Here is a 20,738-nt window from a genome sequence, read left to right on the forward strand (position 1 = left end):
CAAGAAATCTTTTTGAAAATACGATATTTTTAAATCTCTCAAGGCAGAAATATAAAATATCTCTATACATTTATACTGTAGCAAGTTATCTTCCCAAGGGAAAAAAAATAAACAGAGGCAGTCTATTCTCCTGCAACACATGTAGTAATAAACTCTTACTCTCTTGGAAACCCCGGTGTCTCAGGAATTGGTAATTGTGTATGTTGGGCAGAAAAACTGACAGCCTTTGTCTGGTAAAAATTTGGTGACACAGATGGAATGAACACCTGAATATCTGGAACCCCAGCAAAGCAGGTGACCAAGATAACTGCCCCTTTTGTGGACATTGGAATTTCTCTGCTCAGCCAGCATTCTAGAGACTTTTGGCTCTTTAAGGAAGCCTCAAAGAGAGAAACCATTTCCAGATCCAAGCCCCAGGACCTCTGACTGGGGGACTTCCGGAGAGGATGGCGGCTTAGTAAGATGCGCGGGTCTTAGTTCCTTCCCCAGAACACCTACTAGGGAAGTAGAAACGGTACAGAACAGCTCCCGGAGCCACGACAGAGACCAACAAGACAGCGTACTGCATTCTGGAAAGACTGACTGGCTGGGAGAACCCGCTGCGGTGAGATCACTGAGGGGTGCACGCTTCACTGGGCCGGGGCGGCAGGCGGCCGGAGTCCCTCCCTCCCTCCTTCCCAGGCTGGCTGGGAGAATTGGACAGGCGATCCCCTCAAGCAGCAGCGACTGGTGCCGCCCCCACGTGCGGCCCCCCAGACCAGCTGGGAGAATTGGATCGGAGATCCCCCAAGCCGCGGAGACCGGCAACCAGGGTCCCTTACAAACATGTGGCTTCCCGGTCCGGCTGGGAACGGTGGATACGCACTCCCCCAAGCCGCGGCAACCGGCGCTCCCCCGCCACACTTGGTGCCCCGGGCCGGCTGGGAAATTTAGACAGGCGCTCCCCCAAGCCGCGGAGGCCGGCGCCCCACCACCACGCTTGGCACCCCGGGCCAGCTGGGAAATTAGGAGAGGCGCTCCCCCAAGCCACGGAGGCCGGCGACCCTACCCACGTGCGGATTCCCAGGCCGGCTGGGAGATTCGGATTGGCACTCCCCCAAGCCGCTTCGGCTGACAACCATCCCCCACAGCGAGAGTTTTCCAAAGTTAAAGGAGCCACAGCATCTTTTACTGGTGGGACCCGCAGAAAGACGAGCGCCACGAGCGCCACCTACTGGCCAGGATAAGAAAAACAGAGCCCAGAGATTTCACAGAAAAATCTTTCAACCTGCTGGGTCCTACACCCAGGGAAATCTGATTAAATGCCCAGACGCCAACAGAAAATAACGGATCATGCTCGGAAAATTGAAGATATGGCCCAGTCAAAGGAACAAACCAATAGTTCAAATGAGATACAGGAGCTGAGACAACTAATATGAATATACGAACAGAAATGGAAAACCTCTTCAAAAACCAAATCGATAAATTGAGGGAGGACATGAAGAAGATATGGGCTGAACAAAAAGAAGAAATGGAAAAACAGAAAAAACAAATCACAGAATTTATGGGAGTGAAGGACAAAGTAGAAAAGCTGGAAAAAACAAAGGATACCTACAATGGTAGACTTAAAGAGACAGAAGCTAGAATTAGTGAATTGGGGGATGGAACATCTGAATTCCAAAAAGAAATAGAAACCATAGGGAAAAGAATGGAAAAATTTGAGCAGGGGATCAGGGAACTGAATGACAATATGAAGCTCACAAATATACATGTTGTGGGTGTCCCAGAAGGAGAAGAGAAGGGAAAAGGAGGAGAAAAACTAATGGAAGAAATTATCACTGAAAATTTCCCAACTCTTATGAAAGACCTAAAATTACAGATCCAAGAACTGCAGCGCACCTGAAAGAGAATAGACCCATAGGCGTTCTCCAAGACACTTACTAGGTACAATGTCAGAGGTCAAAGAAAAAGAGAGGATCTTGAAAGCAGCAAGAGAAAAACAATCCATCATATACAAGGGAAACCCAATAAGACTATGTGTAGATTTCTCAGCAAAAACCATGGAAGCTAGAAGACAGTGGGATAATATATTTAAATTACTAAAAGAGAAAAACTGCCAACCAAGACTTCTATATCCAGCAAAATTGTCCTTCAAAAATGAGGGAGAAATTAAAACATTTTCAGACAAAAAGTCACTAAGAGAATTTGTGACCAAGGGACCAACTCTGCAAGAAATACTAAAGGGAGCACTAGAGTCAGATACGAAAAGACAGAAGAGAGAGGTATGGAGAACAGTGTAGAAAGAAGGAAAATCAGATATGATATATATAATACAAAAGGCAAAATGGTAGAGGAAAATATTATCCAAACAGTAATAACACTAAATGTTAATGGACTGAATTCCCCAATCAAAACGCATAGACTGGCAGAATGGATTAAAAAACAGGATCCTTCTATATGCTGTCTACAGGAAACACATCTTAGACCCAAAGATAAACACAGGTTGAAAGTGAAAGCTTGAGAAAAGATATTTCATGCAAATAACAACCAAAAAAGAGCAGGAGTAGCTATTCTAATGTCCAACAAATTAGACTTCAAATGCAAAACAGTTAAAAGAGACAAAGAAGGACACTATCTACTAATAAAGGGAACAATTAAACAAGAAGACATAACAATCATAAATATTTATGCACCGAACCAGAATGCCCCAAAATACGTGAGGAATACACTGCAAACACTGAAAAGGGAAATAGACTCATATACCATAATAGTTGGAGACTTCAATTCACCACTCTCATCAATGGACAGAACATCTACACAGAGGATCAATAAAGAAATACAGAATTTGAATATTACTATAAATGAGCTAGACTTAACAGACATTTATAGGACATTACATCCCACAACAGCAGGATACACCTTTTTTTCAAGTGCTCATGGATCATTCTCAAAGATAGACCATATGCTGGGTCACAAAGCAAATCTCAACAAATTTAAAAAGATTGAAATCATACACAACACTTTCTCGGATCATAAAGGAATGAAGTTGGAAATCAATAATAGGCGGAGTGCCAGAAAATTCACAAATACGTGGAGGCTCAACAACACACTCTTAAACAACGAGTGGGTCAAGGAAGAAATTGCAAGAGAAGTGAGTAATTATCTCAAGGCGAATGAAAACGAAAACACAACATATCAAAACCTATGGGACGCAGCAAAGGCAGTGCTAAGAGGGAAATTTATTGCCCTAATGTCTATATCAGAAAAGAAGAAAAGGCAAAAATTCAGGAAATAACTGTCCACTTGGAAGAACTGGAGAAAGAACAGCAAACTAACCCCAAAGCAAGCAAAAGGAAAGAAATAACAAAGATCAGAGCAGAAATAAATGAAATTGAAAACAGTAGAGAAAATCAATAAGACCAGAAGTCGGTTCTGTGAGAAAATCAATAAGATTGATGGGCCCTTAGCAAGATTGACAAAAAGAAGAAGAGAGAGGATGCAAATAAATAAGATCAGAAATGGAAGAGGAGACATAACCACTGACCTCACAGAAATAAAGGAGGTAATAACTGGATACTATGAACAACTTACGCTAATAAATACAACAATTTAGATGAAATGGACGGGTTGCTGGAAAGACATGAACAACCAACTTTGACTCAAGAAGAAATAGATGACCTCAACAAACCAATCACAAGTAAAGAAATTGAATCAGTCATTCAAAAGCTTCCTGAAAAGAAAAGTCCAGGACCAGACGGCTTCACATGTGAATTCTATCAAACATTCCAGAAAGAATTAGTACCAACTCTCCTCAAACTCTTCAAAAAAATCGAACTGGAGGGAAAGCTACCTAATTCATTCTATGAAGCCAACATCACCCTCATACCAAAACCAGGCAAAGATATTACAAAAAAAGAAAACTACAGACCAATCTCTCTAATAAATGTAGATGCAAAAATCCTCAACAAAATTCTAGCAAATCGAATCCAACAACACATTAAAAGAATTATACATCATGACCAAGTAGGATTCATCCCAGGTATGCAAGGATGGTTCAACATAAGAAAATCAATTAATGTAATACACCATATCAACAAATCAAAGCAGAAAAATCACATGATCATCTCAATTGATGCAGAGAAGGTATTTGACAAGATTCAACATCCTTTCCTGTTGAAAACACTTCAAAAGATAGGAATACAAGGGAACTTCCTTAAAATGATAGAGGGAATATATGAAAAACCCACAGCTAATATCATCCTCAATGGGGAAAAATTGAAAACTTTCCCCCCTAAGATCAGGAACAAGACAAGGATGTCCATTATCACCACTATTATTCAACATCATGTTGGAGGTTCTAGCCAGAGCAATTAGACAAGAAAAAGAAATACAAGGCATCAAAATTGGAAAGGAAGAAGTAAAACCATCACTGTTTGCAGACAATATGATATTATACGTCGAAAACCCAGAAAAATCCACAAGAAAACTACTAGAGCTAATAAATGAGTACAGCAAAGTAGCAGGTTACAAGATTAACATTCAAAAATCTGTAGCATTTCTATACACTAGCAATGAACAAGCTGAGGGGGAAATCAAGAAACGAATTCCATTTACAATTGCAACTAAAAGAATAAAATAGCTAGGAATAAATTTAACTAAAGAGACAAAAAACCTATACGAAGAAAACTACAAAAAACTGTTAAAAGAAATCACAGAAGATCTAAATAGATGGAAAGGCATACCGTGTTCATGGATTGGAAGACTAAATATAGTTAAGATGTCAATCCTACCTAAATTGATTTACAGATTCAATGCAATACCAATCAAAATCCCAACAACTTATTTTTCAGAAATAGAAAAAACAATAAGCAAATTTATCTGGAAGGGTAGGGTGCCCCGAATTGCTAAAAGTATCTTGAGGGAAAAAAACGAAGCTGGAGGTCTCACGCTGCCAGACTTTAAGGCATATTATGAAGCCACAGTGGTCAAAACAGCATGGTATTGGCATAAAGATAGATATATCGACCAATGGAATCGAATAGAGTGCTCAGATATAGACCATCTCATCTATGGTCATTTGATCTTTGATAAGGCAGTCAAGCCAACCCACCTGGGACAGAACAGTCTCTTCAATAAATGGTGCCTAGAGAACTGGATATCCATATGCAAAAGAATGAAAGAGGACCCATATCTCACACCCTATACAAAAGTTAACTCAAAATGGATCAATGATCTAAACATTAGGTCTAAGACCATAAAACAGGTAGAGGAAAATGTAGGGAGATATCTTATGAAACTTATACTTGGAAGCTTTTGAATGACTGATTCAATTTCTTTACTTGTGATTGGTTTGTTGAGGTCATCTATTTCTTCTTGAGTCAAAGTTGGTTGTTCATGCCTTTCTAGGAACTTGTCCATGTCATCTACATTGTTGTATTTATTAGCATAAAGTTGTTCATAGTATCCTGTTATTACCTCCTTTATTTCTGTGAGGTCAGTGGTTATGTCTCCTCTTCCATTTCTGATCTTATTTATTTGCATCCTCTCTCTTCTTCTTTTTGTCAATCTTGCTAAGGGCCCATCAATCTTATTGATTTTCTCACAGAACCAACTTCTGGTCTTATTGATTTTCTCTACTGTTTTCATGTTTTCAATTTCATTTATTTCTGCTCTAATCTTTGTTATTTCTTTCCTTTTGCTTGCTTTGGGGTTAGTTTGCTGTTCTTTCTCCAGTTCTTCCAAGTGGACAGTTATTTCCTGAATTTTTGCCTTTTCTTCTTTTCTGATATAGGCATTTAGGGCAATAAATTTCCCTCTTAGTACTGCCTTTGCTGCGTCCCATAGGTTTTGATATGTTGTGTTTTCGTTTTCATTCGCCTCGAGATATTTACTAATTTCTCTTGTAATTTCTTCCTTGACCCACTCGTTGTTTAAGAGTGTGTTGTTGAGCCTCCACGTATTTGTGAATTTTCTGGCACTCCGCCTATTATTGATTTCCAACTTCATTCCTTTATGATCCGAGAAAGTGTTGTGTATGATTTCAACCTTTTTAAATTTGTTGAGACTTGCTTTGTGACCCAGCATATGGTCTATCTTTGAGAATGATCCATGAGCACTTGAGAAAAAGGTGTATCCTGCTGTTCTGGGGTGTAATGTCCTACAAATGTCTGTTAAGTCTAGCTGATTTATAGTAATATTCAAATTCTGTATTTCTTTATTGATCCTCTGTCTAGATGTTCTGTCCATTGATGAGAGTGGCGAATTGAAGTCTCCAACTATTATGGTATATGTGTCTATTTCCCTTTTCAGTGATTGCAGTGTATTCCTCACGTATTTTGGGGCATTCTGATTCAGTGCGCAAATATTTATGATTGTTATATCTTCTTGTTTAATTGTTCCTTTTATTAGTAGATAGTGTCCTTCTTTGTCTCTTTTAACTGTTTTACATTTGAAGTCTAATTTGTTGGATATTAGTATAGCTACTCCTGCTCTTTTCTGGTTGTTATTTGCATGAAATATCTTTTCTCAAGCTTTCACTTTCAACCTGTGTTTATCTTTGGGTCTAAGATGTGTTTCCTGTAGACAGCATATAGAAGGATCCTGTTTTTTAATCCATTCTGCCAGTCTATGTCTTTTGATTGGGGAATTCAGTCCATTAACTTTTAGTGTTATTACTGTTTGGATAATATTTTCCTCTACCATTTTGCCTTTTGTATTATATATATCATATCTGATTTTCCTTCTTTCTACACTGTTCTCCATACCTCTCTCTTCTGTCTTTTCGTATCTGACTCTAGTGCTCCCTTTAGTATTTCTTGCAGAGTTGGTCCCTTGGTCACAAATTCTCTCAGTGACTTTTTGTCTGAAAATGTTTTAATTTCTCCCTCATTTTTGAAGGACAATTTTGCTGGATATAGAAGTCTTGGTTGGCAGTTTTTCTCTTTTAGTAATTTAAATATATCATCCCACTGTCTTCTAGCTTCCCTGGTTTCTGCTGAGAAATCTACACATAGTCTTATTGGGTTTCCCTTGTATGTGATGGATTGTTTTTCCTCTTGCTGCTTTCAAGATCCTCTCTTTTTCTTTGACCTCTGACATTCTAACTAGCAAGTGTCTTGAAGAATGCCTATTTGGGTCTATTCTCTTTGGGGTGCGCTGCAGTTCTTGGATCTGTAATTTTAGGTCTTTCATAAGAGTTGGGAAATTTTCAGTGATAATTTCTTCCATTAGTTTTTCTCCTCCTTTTCCCTTCTCTTCTCCTTCTGGGACACCCACAACACGTATATTTGTGCGCTTCATATTATCATTCAATTCCCTGAGCCCCTGCTCAAATTTTTCCATTCTTTTCCCTATAGTTTCTGTTTCTTTTTGGATTTCAGATGTTCCATCCTCCAGTTCACTAATTCTAGCTTCTGTCTCTTGAAATCTACCATTGTACGTTTCCACTGTTTTTTTTTATCTCTTCTACTGTATCTTTCATTCCCATAAGTTCTGTGATTTGTTTTTTCAGACTTTCCATTTCTTCTTTTTGTTCATCCCATGCCTTCTTCATGTCCTCCCTCAATTTATTGATTTGGTTTTTGAAGAGGTTTTCCATTTCTGTTCGTATATTCAGAATTAGTTTTCTCAGCTCCTGTATCTCATTTGAGCTATTGGTTTGTTTCTTTGACTGGGCCATATCTTCAATTTTTTTGGTGTGATTTGTTATTTTTTGCTGGCGTCTGGGCATTTAATCAGATTTCCCTGAGTGTGGGATCCAGCAGGTTGAAAGACTTTCCTGTGAAGTCTCTGGGCTCTGTTTTTCTTATCCTGCCCAGTATGTGGAGCTTGTTTGTCTGCGGGTCCAATCAGCAAAAGATGTTGTGGCTCCTTTAACTTTGGAAGACTCTCACTGCTGGGTGTGTGGTGGAGACAGAGGAAAGGTTGTAGGTTGGTTTTAATGGCTTCAAATTGTAAAGTCCTGGGATCTGAATTCCTTGAGAGAGGGATTCCACCTGAGTTGCATTTCATCCCTCCCGCGGGGAAGGTTCAGGTGGTAGAGAGCCCTGAAAGCAGCCTGTTTCTGCATTCGGGGCAGTTGCAACCTGTGTAATCCCAGTGCTGAGCCCAGAGGCAACGAAGCCTCCGTAGAAACAGCCGCAGAAGGCTCTGTTTCGCCCCCTTTCCTCTTTTTCAGTTAGTCCAATTGGCAACTTCCACTTTGATCAATTTCACCTGAGCTGAGGGCCTATTTTTAGTAGTCAGAAGTTGTTCATTAATGCCACTATTGATGTTAGGTTGGGCTCAGTCTCTACTACTGTTGGAGATTCTTTCCTTTCCCTCCGGGAAGTCGCCTGTGGGTGAGGGGTGCCGGCCACCACAGCTTGGGGGACCGCTGATCCGAGGCTCCCAGCCGGCCTGGGAAGCCGCGTGTGTGGAAGGGGCTGTGGTCGCCAGATGCTGCGGCTTGGCGAACTGCTGTTCCGAGGCTCCCAGCTGGCCCAGGAAGCCACGTGTGTGGGAGGGGCTGCGGTAGCCGGCCGCCGCGGCTTGGCGAACTGCCAATCCGAGGCTCCCAGCTGGCCTGGGAAGCTGCGTGTGTGGAAGGGGCTCCTCTGGTCGCCGGCCGCCGCAGCTTGAAGAACTGCCAATCCGAGGCTTCCAGCCGGCCCGGGAAGCCGTGTGTGGGAGGGCCGCCACGGCTTGGGGAACCGCCGATCCAAGGCTCCCAGCCAGCCCAGGAAGCCGCGTGTGTGGAAGGGGCTCTGGTCACCGGCCACCGCGGCTTGGGAAATCGCTGATCCGAGGCTCCTGGCCGGCCCTGGAAGCTGCGTGTGTGGGAGGGGCTCCGGTTGCCGGCCGCCGCAGCTTGGGGAACTGCCGATCCGAGGCCCCCAGCTGACCCGGGAAGCCGCGCGTGGGGGAGGGGCGCCGGACGCCGCGGCTTGGGGAACTGCCGATCTGAAGCTCCCAGCCGGCCCGGGAAGGAGGGAGGGAGGGGCTCCGGCCGGCAGCCACCGCGGCCCAGGGACGCGTGTGCCTCTCGGGGACCTCACTGCAGCGGAGTCTCTTAGCCGGTCCAGCCGGTCCAGAATGGGGTACACTGTGTGTCTGGTCTCTATTGTGGCTCCAGGAGCTGTTCTGTATTGTTTCTAGTTCTTTAGTAGTTGTTCTGGAGGAGGAACTAAGACGCGGGCACCTTACTAAGCTGCCATCTTCTCCGGAAGTCCCAAACTAACATTTTTTATGTTTGAGTGAATGTGTTAGTTCAATCTTGTATTCCATAAACATGATCCTGAAGAAACATAAATCCTGAGGTCCAGGATGGGTTTTATAAGCTCCCTGTAGAGAGTAAGTTTCTCCTTTCTTAGGTATAAGTAGCTAAGGAGGGAAACTGACTAAACAAAAGATCTGTGATTAGTAAGTTAATGTAAACTTTGATCCTAATTTCATCTGCACTGTAACAGACCTCATAAAAATACCTAGCATGGCATAAGGAAGCAAACACTCTAAAGCTGAGAGTCGAGATGAGTACAACCAGAGCTGTACGCAGCTGTATTGTATTTTTCCTCAGCATTTCAACATCAGGGTCATTGTCGTCCCTGACGGTATCAAATTTCCCTTAAACAGGAAATAAGGCTATAGATACAATTCAAATGGAGAAGAATAATTCCTAAATCATTCGATTTTCACTATGGGAATCAACAGAAGTTGGCTGTATATAATTCTCAGACAAGAGAATTATTCTGAGAATGAAATATATCATATACATATAAAACACTCTGGGACAAAGCATATTAATATCACCAATTCACAAGCATGAATTTTTACTTGGTCGGTTATTGCATCCAGTTCAATAATGCAGCCAGGTCGAGCAGTAGACTGTTGACTCACAATATTAAACACCTCTCCAATAAGTTTCTGTAAAAAAAAAAACATACAAAAGGGTAATGAGCAACAATTTCTGAATCTACTCTCAATATGATACAGCACATATTGAACATTTAAATATTCACTGATTGAAAATGGTAATTAAGATATTCCAAGAAATATTTCAACTTTCCATACTCATTCTCAGTCTCATTTTTTAAAATTAACTAAGCAGTTAGAAAACAATCTTTAGTGAGTATAAATAGCATATAACATCAAAGTGTCTAGTTCTTTTTATGTGTTTTCTTTATTTTCACAGATTTCATAATAAGAATGATAAACAACCATTGCAGCATTGAAGCAAACAATGAAATTGCTACATTTCTACTTTTTCCAGTAAGCAAACCTTTAAGGTCTTTCCACGGGCTTTGAAAATTGTCATATACTTGCTACAAAACTCTGAGTATATTACCTGACTTCCTGAATTTATTTCCTCAGCTGGAAATAGGGATAATACTATCACCAAAAAGATGGAATGAAATAACTTATGAGAAAGTACCTGGCATGGTAGTGTTTATTAATATTTGCTTCCTTACTTGCTCCTCATCAGTGACAAGAAATAGCAACCCAGAAAAAGAACCATAAACTTTGAATAAGCACCTTCCCTCTTATACACCCCCATTCAATCACTAATTCTTTAAACATCCTTGATTTCCATACACAGTGTACTGTTCCTTTCTTTGTGATCACAATCATAGCCCTTCTTTCAAACTTATTAGATAGTAAATGATTCAACGGATTGTCTCATTCATTTTGCCCAGCAAGGCATTAGTAAATCAAAGTATGAGTCTAGGTAAGGGCTTTTTGTTCAAAAAGGAGGAGAATAACCGTGGCAGTATTTTTCAAATTGTAGGTTACAAACCATTAAGTCAGTTTTATGGATCACAATCACCGTTTTCAATGGAATGAAATGTAAGAGAGAAGGAATTATGACATATTTATAAAATGTTCTATATATATTCTAATATTAGAAAATATTTCATAAAATTTTTGTTTCACTTGTATATACATACTCATGCATAACTGTAAAACATATTCCTCACTGTAAGTTATGGTCCAGAATGTTTGAAAATCACTGCTATATAGAAATGTCCTATTATTCATTTGCTACTACCATCTATCTACAGATCTCTTCGCCCTTTCTCTGTCCTGCTTTAAGCCTCAGGAAGCTAAATTCCCATGAATGATACAATGCAGACCCGACTGTCCTCTGGATTATGGCTGGATACAGGGAATGGCGAGCACAAGCAGGAGGAAAGAGAGGAGTCAGGTTATTTAATCCCCCTGATCCCTACCCTTCTCACCACAGTTCTAAGTATCATTGTGTTCCTCTGTAGACACAATCTCACTCAGACAGTCCCTCTTCCGTAGCTCTGTTAACATGGTTTCCCTTGACCCTTCAGGCCTATGGGTAATAATGACTTACTGTTATTGCTAGAGAAGGTTGTTTTCCTTACTCCTGTTCATACTTCTAAAGCAGATTCTTCATTCAATTCTTCAGCTAAATAAACCCTTTTGATGCCATCGATTTCTGCTAGAATCTAACTACCTATAAGAAATTGGTACCAGCTATGGTATTAAGAAACAGTATTGTTCAAAAAATCCATTAAAAATGGGATTCTGGGATTAGGTTGCTTATATATAGAGAGAGAGAGTAGAAAAATACCCTTCTTGAGCGGAGGAAATAAGACACTGATAGACCATTTTATGGAATACCAACATGAATACTTAATTATACTAATAACATGATGGTAAATGGCAAGGCCTTGAGAGGGCAAGTACTTATGGCATTAGTCATTATCGCAATATCAATGATTACAAAGATTGTGTTTTTTTATAGATTTATAAATATAATCCCTACAGATTTCTTATACTAAGGTAAGAGGAACGGCTGAGAAGAAATGGGACTGGGTGTTTTGGGATGAGGATATCTGAGTTAACAGGTGAAGCCTAATTCTGAATCCCCTAACCCCCCAAAACCTTTCTACTGGAAAAAGCAATCTTCTTTCTTCTGTCCTCCAACCAGCCTTCTCTTGCATAAAAACGTTTCAGTAACTTTACCTAGAAAAACTGCCTCACAAGAGATGCCTATTCACTGCACCCACCTCCACTGCCTCCAGACCAATAAGAGGGGTTAAATTCCACCTTAGCCTAGAGGTAGAATTATAAAGTCAGCTCTGGGAAAAAGAGCATATACACTGGAGGTGTAGGATCTTTCTAATCTATTATCAGCAGGATTCCTAAAAGCATGCATAAAAGTGGATTCTAGGGTTATTAGATCAAGGGGGACAAAATAAATAGTAGGGATGAGTTTATTATGGGGACATGCACCCAAAATTCAGGATTTAAAGTGTTACCTCAGGCACTTCTAAATGGTGTTAATAGTCTGCCAGGTTTGTTGGTTTGAAATTCAAAAAAAAATGTGGTCTACATCCAGTTGGTGAGGTCAAACTACAGGAATTTCCATAGCATATCTAAAAGCTTTGTTACTTAAAGTGTGGTCAAGGGACTAGGGGTATCAGGCTCTGACTGAAGCTAATGCACCTGCATTTTAACAAAATCCCCAGATGACTTGTGTGCATATTCAAGTTTAAGAAGTACTACTCTACTCAATGGTTCTCAACTACGGCTGCACACTGAATCTCCTGTAGAACTTTAAACAAATCACTGATGCATGGATGTAATTCCTAGAGATTGATTGCTCTGGGATGCAATCTGTTCATCAGGAGTTTTACAAACTCCTCAGATGCTTTCAAAATGCAGCCAAAATTGAGATCCCCTGGCAATGATAGACACATATTCCAGCTAGGGATCCTTGTCCACAACTCTTAGAACTAAAACTGGTATACCAATTTGAAATGGTCCTGTATCCCAGAAAAGTCATGTTTTTTATTATTGCTTGGAAGGATCTTTCCAGTTGTTTTCATGAAGATGCGACCCACCTAATTGTGGGTGGTAACTTTAGACGGTTCCCAAGGAGATGTCTCTACCCATTCACAGTGGGGCTGCTTACTGGAGCCGTTTAAGAGGGAACCATTTTGGAAAAAGCTCAGAGCCAACCAACAGAGCCCACCAAGTCTGAGACCTCTGGAGATGCAGAAGGGGAAGCCTTATGAAATAAGAAGGGAAAACTAGTAAATTTTGCCATGTGCCCTTCCATTTGAGAGAGAAACCCCTAACTTCATCGGCCCTTTCTTTGGGGTTAAGGTATCTTTCTCTGGATGCTTTAATTTGGACATTTTCATAGCCTGAGAATTGAAAACTTGCAATTTAATACATTCCCTCTTAAAAAGCCACTCCATACCTGGTATATTACATTCCGGCAGCTTTAACAAACTAAAACAACTGGGATTTATGAAATGCCTGATTCAACACTATAGTCATCCACTCAACTTTGTCTCCAATTAAGCTCATTTTACATTGGAACACATGGCCAGAATTAAGGGAAGAACAGCGAAGCTCTCACTTTGGTAAAAAAAAATTTAAGGGAACACCGAAAAAATTCAATAATCAAGATAAATAGTATTTTCATGCAATATTTAAGAAAATCAAAATTAATGCAATGAAACCCATAATGAATAAAATATCAATATATTAAATAAAGACAGAGCAGATAGTGCATTGATGAGTCATAATAGAGGCTAAGGTAAAAGAAAAAATGTACACATGCGTCTTTATGTATTTTTAATGATCAATTTTTTTAGAACACTAAATACTTGAATAAGTATTGAAAAATTAAAAATTAAGCATATTAAAACATAACACTAAGTTTAAATATTTTATTTCTATCCCATACAGAACGAATTATAGTTTTACTTTCCTGGCTATAATGGAAGTAAATTCAGCAATTATATTTTCAAAATCTACTTTTTCAATATCTTGTTTACCATGCAGGGAAAACACCTTATTTGACGATTTCTTTTGACAATGACAAATAATTTTTAATTAATTTCAGCTTACTGAAATTTCTTCTGTAGAATGACCCTGTAACTGGTATTGTTTTTTAAAAATCCTCAATTTGGCTATGATTATACAAAGTAAAATTCGTGAATCAGTTTTAAAAGATCTAAACATAATGTTGATTTCATATTACAAATTACTGACTGTGCACAATGTTTAAAACTCTTTCAGATGACATTTCTACTGGACTTAAAATGTCAGAATATTTAAGATTAAAGTCAGTGGCTGCTTTCTGTAAAGCAGATTTCTCCACTAAAACATAACTTTTCTCCAACTAAAAATTTAAAATCTAAAGACCCCAGTTAATTTTTCATATCTTCATTTCAAACGTGAAATTATTTCACTATAACAGACAGACTGCCCCCCGCCAAGGTGTCCACATCTTAATTCCAAGAATCTGTGAATGTCCCTTTACATGGCAAAAAGGATTTTGTAGATGTGATTAAATTAAGGATACTGAGAGGGGAAAATTATCTGGGATTATGCAGGTGGGCCCAATATAATCAAATAGATGTTTTTAGAAGAGAAGCAGGAGGATCTGATTCAGAAAAAGAGATGTGACAACAGAAGCAGATATCAGAGAGGGAGGAAGAGAGAGATTTGAAAATGCTATGTTGTTGGCTTTGAAGTTGGAAGAAAGGGCCATAAGTTTAGGAATGCAGGCAGCCTCTAAAAGATGGAAAAGTCAAGGAAACAGATGGTCCCCTAGACTGTCCAGAAGAAATGCAGCTCTACCAATATCTTTGTTTTAGGACTCTGACCTACAGAATTGTAAGGTAATACATTTCTGATGTGGAAATTTGTCAGTTTTTGTTTGTGGTACATTGATACAGCAACAGTAGGAAACTCATACAGATGCCAATTGTTTTAGTTTCCTAGTGTTAAAAAAATAATAAAACAAAAAAGAGTTTCGATGGCTGTTTTAATTTGCCAGGTGCTGAAAGCAATATACCATGAAACAGGCTGACTTTTGACAATGGTAATTTACTAGCTTAAAAGCTTAAAGCTTCAAAACTGTGAAAATGTCCAAATCAAGGCTTTACCTAGAGGATGCTTTCTTCCTGAAGACCAGCTGCCAGCAATCCTGGATTCTTCTGTCACATGCAAGGCACATGGCAGCATCTCCTAATCTCTTCTGGTTCTGTTTCAGCATCTTGCTTCCTGTGGTTTTCTCTCTCTTTGTCTGAATCTTATTATCTTATAAAGGACTTTAATAATAGATTAAGACCCATCTGATTGAGGTGGGTAGACCTTAACTAAAGTAACCTCATTGAAACGTCCTACTTAAATTGAGTTCACACCCACAGGAATGGATTAATTTTAAGAATATGTTTTCCAGGGGTACAGATAGTTTCAAAACACCACAACTACAATCTCCTTAATTTTTTATATTTGAGATGCACTTTTTCCATAATAATTGGTACCTTACCTGGTGAGTTATACATTTCCAATTCCTTTTCTTTTCTCTTCACTTATTTTCATATTTTGGAAGTATATTCATATCTCTTATAAAAGTTTTATATTAAATCAAACATACTTTCAAAATTACTTTCTCTCATTTACTGTAACTCTCAACTCTCAAATGAAAATAAGATAAGCAAAGAAACAGATTTTGATACTATTGATGGGTTTACTTCCTATAAAGCCAATAAATATTTTAAAATATTTTAAAATATTTAAACCCAAAATAATGTTGCATTTTAATATGTTCTAATTTTTCAATTTTTTAACTACTTTCAGGTTCTAGATAAAATTAACCATTAAAATATACGTAACCATAAGTATATATGAATGCCCTTTATTCATTTTGCCTCAGACTCCAGCATGGTTCAGTACGGCACTGTTGGATCTTGTCTTTATTTAAAATTTTGGCAGTTTCTTTCACATCGGATTTTTTGCATTAATTTTTATTGTTTAAAATATTGCATTAAAATACTATTTACCTTCATTACCAGGTTTTTTGGTGCTCCCTTAAAATTTGCACCCAGGTTGAGTGCCTCACTCTTCTGCCCATGCAGAAGAAGTATGGTAATGGGTCTTCTCTCAAAAAATTTACTGGACTTACCAAGCGGCTCTTCACTGGGAAGCAGCTGGCTTAATAAAACAGTAGAATGCTTTCTGAAGTTACAACACCAGTATACATGTTAAACTAATAGCCAGTATAAAATGCCGTTTCTCCATAGCCAAAAAACACAGCTCTGTGAATTAAAGGGTGGAGGTAGGAGTAAGCTCTCTCACTTTACACCTAATAACCCACCTTCTTAAATTTTTCATTTCTATCCCCAAAATCTAAGACCCCATATGTTTGTAGGGTATAGTGCTCAAGAAAGAAATACTTCCATCAGGTAACACAGTCAAGGTTCCATTAAACTAGAAGCTGAGACAGGCATTTGACCATTTTGAACTCCTGGATATTTAACCAATATGCAGGTGAGAACAATTGGTCAGGGTGTGGTTGATTCTGGTTTATTACTGCATAAGGAGGACCAGGAAGGTTATGTCAGTATCTCAGAGGACTTGGATCCTGTGGGAATGAATGTTTGGGCCATTCAATCAGGTGAAAAAAAAATCTAACAACCAAGGTGCTGGCAAAAGTGTAAGGGGCCATGAAAAAGGTTTGGCAGTTCCTCGAAAAGTTAAACAGAATTATCATATGACCTGACAATTCCTCTCCTAGGTATACACCCCAAAGTGAAAGCAGGGATTCAAACAGATTCTTGTAATGTTCATAGTAGCATTATTCACAATAGCCAAAAGGTAGAAACAACCCAAGTGTCCAGACGAATGGATAAACAAAATGTGGTACACACATACAATTGAATGTTATTCAGCCATAAAAAGGAGATGAAGTTCTGATACTTGCAACAACATGGACAACCTTGAAAACATTATGCTGAGTGAAATTAGCCAGACACCAAAGGACAAATATTATATGATTCCACTTCTATGAATATCTAGAAAAAACAAAATTCATAGAGACAGAAAGTAGACCTGAAGTTACCAGCACCTGGGGATGTGGGAATGGGAGTTATTGCTTAATGAGTACAGCTTCTGTTTCTGATGACTAAAAAAGTTTTGGCAATGGATTGTAGTGATGATAGCACAAAATTGTAAATATAATTAATGCCCTGTATTGTACTGTTAAAAAATGGTTAAAATTCCAAATTTTATAGTATCACAATAAAAAACAAATTTAAAAAACAATATAAGAAGAAATAAATAAAATAAATTTAAAAAGAGGAAAGAAAAAAGTATAAGAGAACAGAATCTGGTGGTAAAAGAAGGAAATCATGATTATCCAACTTGTACTTTGTGACCAGCTATAGAAGCAGGTGCTGTAACAGCTTTCCTTTATGTAAACTGTTTCCTTTTTCCTACATTCCCTGCTCTGTTGAGAACTGATAGGAGCAACAACTACACTTTAGGTTTCAAGTGGAACTGTGATTGAATTGATATCACCATACAATGATAATAATGCAATGATAATGGAATCTGTGTTTCCCTGCGGTGGAGAGAAAAGTTTTTTTCTTTTCTTTTCTTAAATAAAGAAAAGGAATAGACACAAAAGGGCAAAAAGAATAGAATTTTCTAGTTATTCTTTATCGTATCCTAACACTTGATCCGTTCTGAACCCTCTTCTGTCTTGCCTGTGCCCCAAGAAGCTGACCTCTGGACCACATCACCCAGAGGTTATTCTTTCATAAACCGTAACTCGCAGAATGATTATGAATGATTTTCTACTTTGACTGGACTCAAAGGTACTAAGGACTCTGATTCCCATAATCAGGATGCCATTGCCAATCCATGTAGTGAGTTGGAAAAAGAGATAGTCAAAATACCACGATTTGATTCTTAGAATGCTTCATTTGTACGAAGCCAGACTCTAGGGGATAATGTTTTTGACACCTTTATGCAGTTTTGTGGAAATAAGAAGTATAGAGATGTTGGCTTGTTCTTGTTAGATACACTGTATACATTAATGAGTGAAAAGGAAGCCCTTAAGTCTTCAAATGAGAACCTTAAGCACCATCTGACAGATGTAGACATTTCTGCGAGTGTCCTGAAGAAAAATCTTATCTCCTGTAGATGTAGACTTGCGATCTATGAAAATCTGACTCAGAATGTTATTATTATAGTAGCAACTTTACAACGTAAATTGAAATCTCAATCTTGCAATGGTGTCTCCCATTAAAGTGAGGGCACTGATTGGAAAGGAATGGGACCCTGAAAAATGGGACAGCAGCATATGGATGGAAAATGATGTCGGTGGCGAAGTTGAAGCCCTAGGTCATGGTGAGTCTTCTCTAGCTAACCATGTAATAGTCTGCCCTGAGGACATAGCTGCTCCACCTCCAGCCTGCCTTGAGGAGTTGGCCATGCCAACTCCACCTGAAGGGATTAGCCCTAGAGTGATTAATCCTGTTTCACCAGATGAAGCTTCAAATGAAGGCCCTGAAGCAAACGGCTTGGAAGAGACTTTTAATTCTTTTCATGACCCACCTTTACCACCCCTCATTTCTTTCAGACCTATAACTAAAGTCCCAACAGGCCCCTAAAGGTGAGGTACAAAGTATTACACATGAGGAGGTACATTATACTTCAAAAGAACTGTGTGAGTTTTCCAATTTATATAGACAGAAATCAGGGGAATATGTGTAGCAATGGATTTTAAGGGTGTGGGATAATGGTGGGAGGAATATAAGGCTGGATCAGGCTGAATTTATTGATATGGGCCCACTAAGCAGAGATTCTGCATTCAATGTAATAGCTTGAGGGGTTAGAAAAGGCATTAAAGTTTGTTTGGATGGTTGGTTGAAACATGGATCAAAAGGTGGCTGACATTACCTGAGGTTGAAATGCCAGAACTGTCCTGGTATAACATAGATGAGGGGATCCAGAGGCTTAGAGAGATTGGAATGCTAGAGTGGATTTATCGTGCAAAGCCTGCTCTTACACTCTAGGAATGTCCGGAGGATGCACCTTTTACCAGAACAGCGAGTAATAAATTTGTGAGACTAGCGTCATCATCCCCGAAGAGCTCTGTAGCTGCATTTCTCTGTAGGTCAGATATTACTGTGGGAATTGCTGTCACTGAGCTGGGATCCTTAAACACAATGCGTATGACCAGATCTCAAGTTGGCAGAAGTCAGGTGGCAGTACTTAACTGCCAAAGACAGGATGGATGTGGCTATTATATTAGACAGCAAACTCAAAGCAGGAGTCAAAATAATCTGACTTGTAGAGATTTGTGGCACTGGCTAGTAAATCATGGGGTACCTAGAAATACAATAGATGGGAAGTCTACTAAATTCTTGCTTGAGATGTATAAACAAAAGAGTTTTAGGTAAAGTGAACAGAAGTCTAACTTGAATTACAAAAAGACAAGAGTCACGGCCCCTTAATCAATTTCCAGACTTGAGACAGTTTACAAACCCAGAGCCCCTTGAATGAAGGGGAGGTCCTGTCCCTTTGGGGGAGAACCCTGTTAAACTGCCACAAATCTATATTGTTAATTTTCCTCCAAGTCTTCCCCAAGGAGACCTAAGGCCTTTTAACAGGGTCACTGTGCACTGGGGAAAAGGAAATGATCAGATATTTCGGGGATTGTTAGACACTGGCTCGGAAGTGACTTTAATTCCAGGGGACCCAAAACATCACTCTGGTCCACCAGTCAGAGTGGGGGTTATGGAGGTCAGGTGATCGACAGAGTTTTAGCTCAGATCAATCTCACAGTGGGTCCAGTGAGGCCCCGGGCCTGTTCTATAGTTATTTCCCCAGTTCCAGAATGCATAATTGGAATAAACATACTGAGCAACTGGCAGAATCTGCACATTGGCTCTTTAACTCACGCAGTGAGGGCTATTATGGTGGGAAAAAGCCAAGTAGAAGCCACTAGAACTGCCCCTACCTAGCAAAATAGTAAAGCAGAAGCAATACCAGATTGCTGGAGGGATTGCAGAGATTACTGCCACTCTTAAGGACTTGAAGGATGCGAGGGGGGGGGTGGGTGAGTCCCACCACATCGCCATTCAACTCTCCTAATTGACCTGTGCAGAAAACAGATGGGTCTTAGAGGATGACAGTGGATTACTGTAAGCTCAACCAGGTGGTAACTCCAATTGTAGCTACTGCACACTTGTAGTGTGATACCACACTGTTCCAGATGTGGTATCATTGCTTGAGCAAATGAATACATCCCCTGGTACCTGGTATATAGCTATTGATCTGGCAAATGCTTTTTTCTCAATAGCTGTTAGTAAGGACCACCAGAAACAGTTTTCTTTCAGCTGGCAAGGTCAGCAATATACTTTCACTGTCCTACCTCAGGAGTATATAAACTCTCCAGCCCTATGTCATAATCTTGTCTGCAGGGACCTTGATCATTTCTCCCTCCCAAAAGACATCACACTGGTCCATTATATTGATGATATCATGTTGATTGGACCTAGTGAGCAAGAAGTAGCAACTACTCTAGACTTACTGGTAAGGCATTTGCATGTCAGAGGATAGGAGATAAATCTAACAAAAATACAGGGGCCTACCACCTCAGTGAAATTTCCAGGTGTCCAGTGGTATAGGGCATATTGAGATATCCCTTCTAAGGTGAAGGATAAGTTACTACATCTGGCCCCTCCTATAACCAAAAAAGAGGCACAAGCCTAATTGGTATCTTTGGATTTTGGCAACAACGAGTTCCTCACTTGGGTGTGCTACTCCAGCCCATTTATTGAGTGACCAGAAAAGCTGCTAATTTTGAGTGGGGACCTAAACAAGAGGAGGCTCTATGACAGGTCCAGGCTGCTGCTATTCCACTTGGGCCATATAATCCAGCAGATACAATGGTGCTGGAAGTGTCAGTGGCAAATAGAGATGCTGTTTGGAGCCTCTGA

General features: G+C 39.6%; 1 protein-coding gene across 3 annotated transcripts in view; it reads right to left on the bottom strand.

Annotated features, from left to right (window-relative positions):
* DMXL2 (Dmx like 2) overlaps positions 1-20,738 on the bottom strand; it is a 208,440-nt gene that overhangs the window by 81,559 nt on the left and 106,143 nt on the right. For all 3 annotated transcript variants that reach the window (XM_077127894.1, XM_077127893.1, XM_077127895.1), the window contains exon 14: positions 9,790-9,879. In XM_077127894.1, coding sequence (XP_076984009.1) covers positions 9,790-9,879 — 90 coding nt within the window. The remainder of the gene's footprint in view (positions 1-9,789; positions 9,880-20,738) is intronic.

Source organism: Tamandua tetradactyla, chromosome 14, assembly GCF_023851605.1.
Source record: "Tamandua tetradactyla isolate mTamTet1 chromosome 14, mTamTet1.pri, whole genome shotgun sequence".
Taxonomy (NCBI): Eukaryota; Metazoa; Chordata; class Mammalia; order Pilosa; family Myrmecophagidae; genus Tamandua; species Tamandua tetradactyla.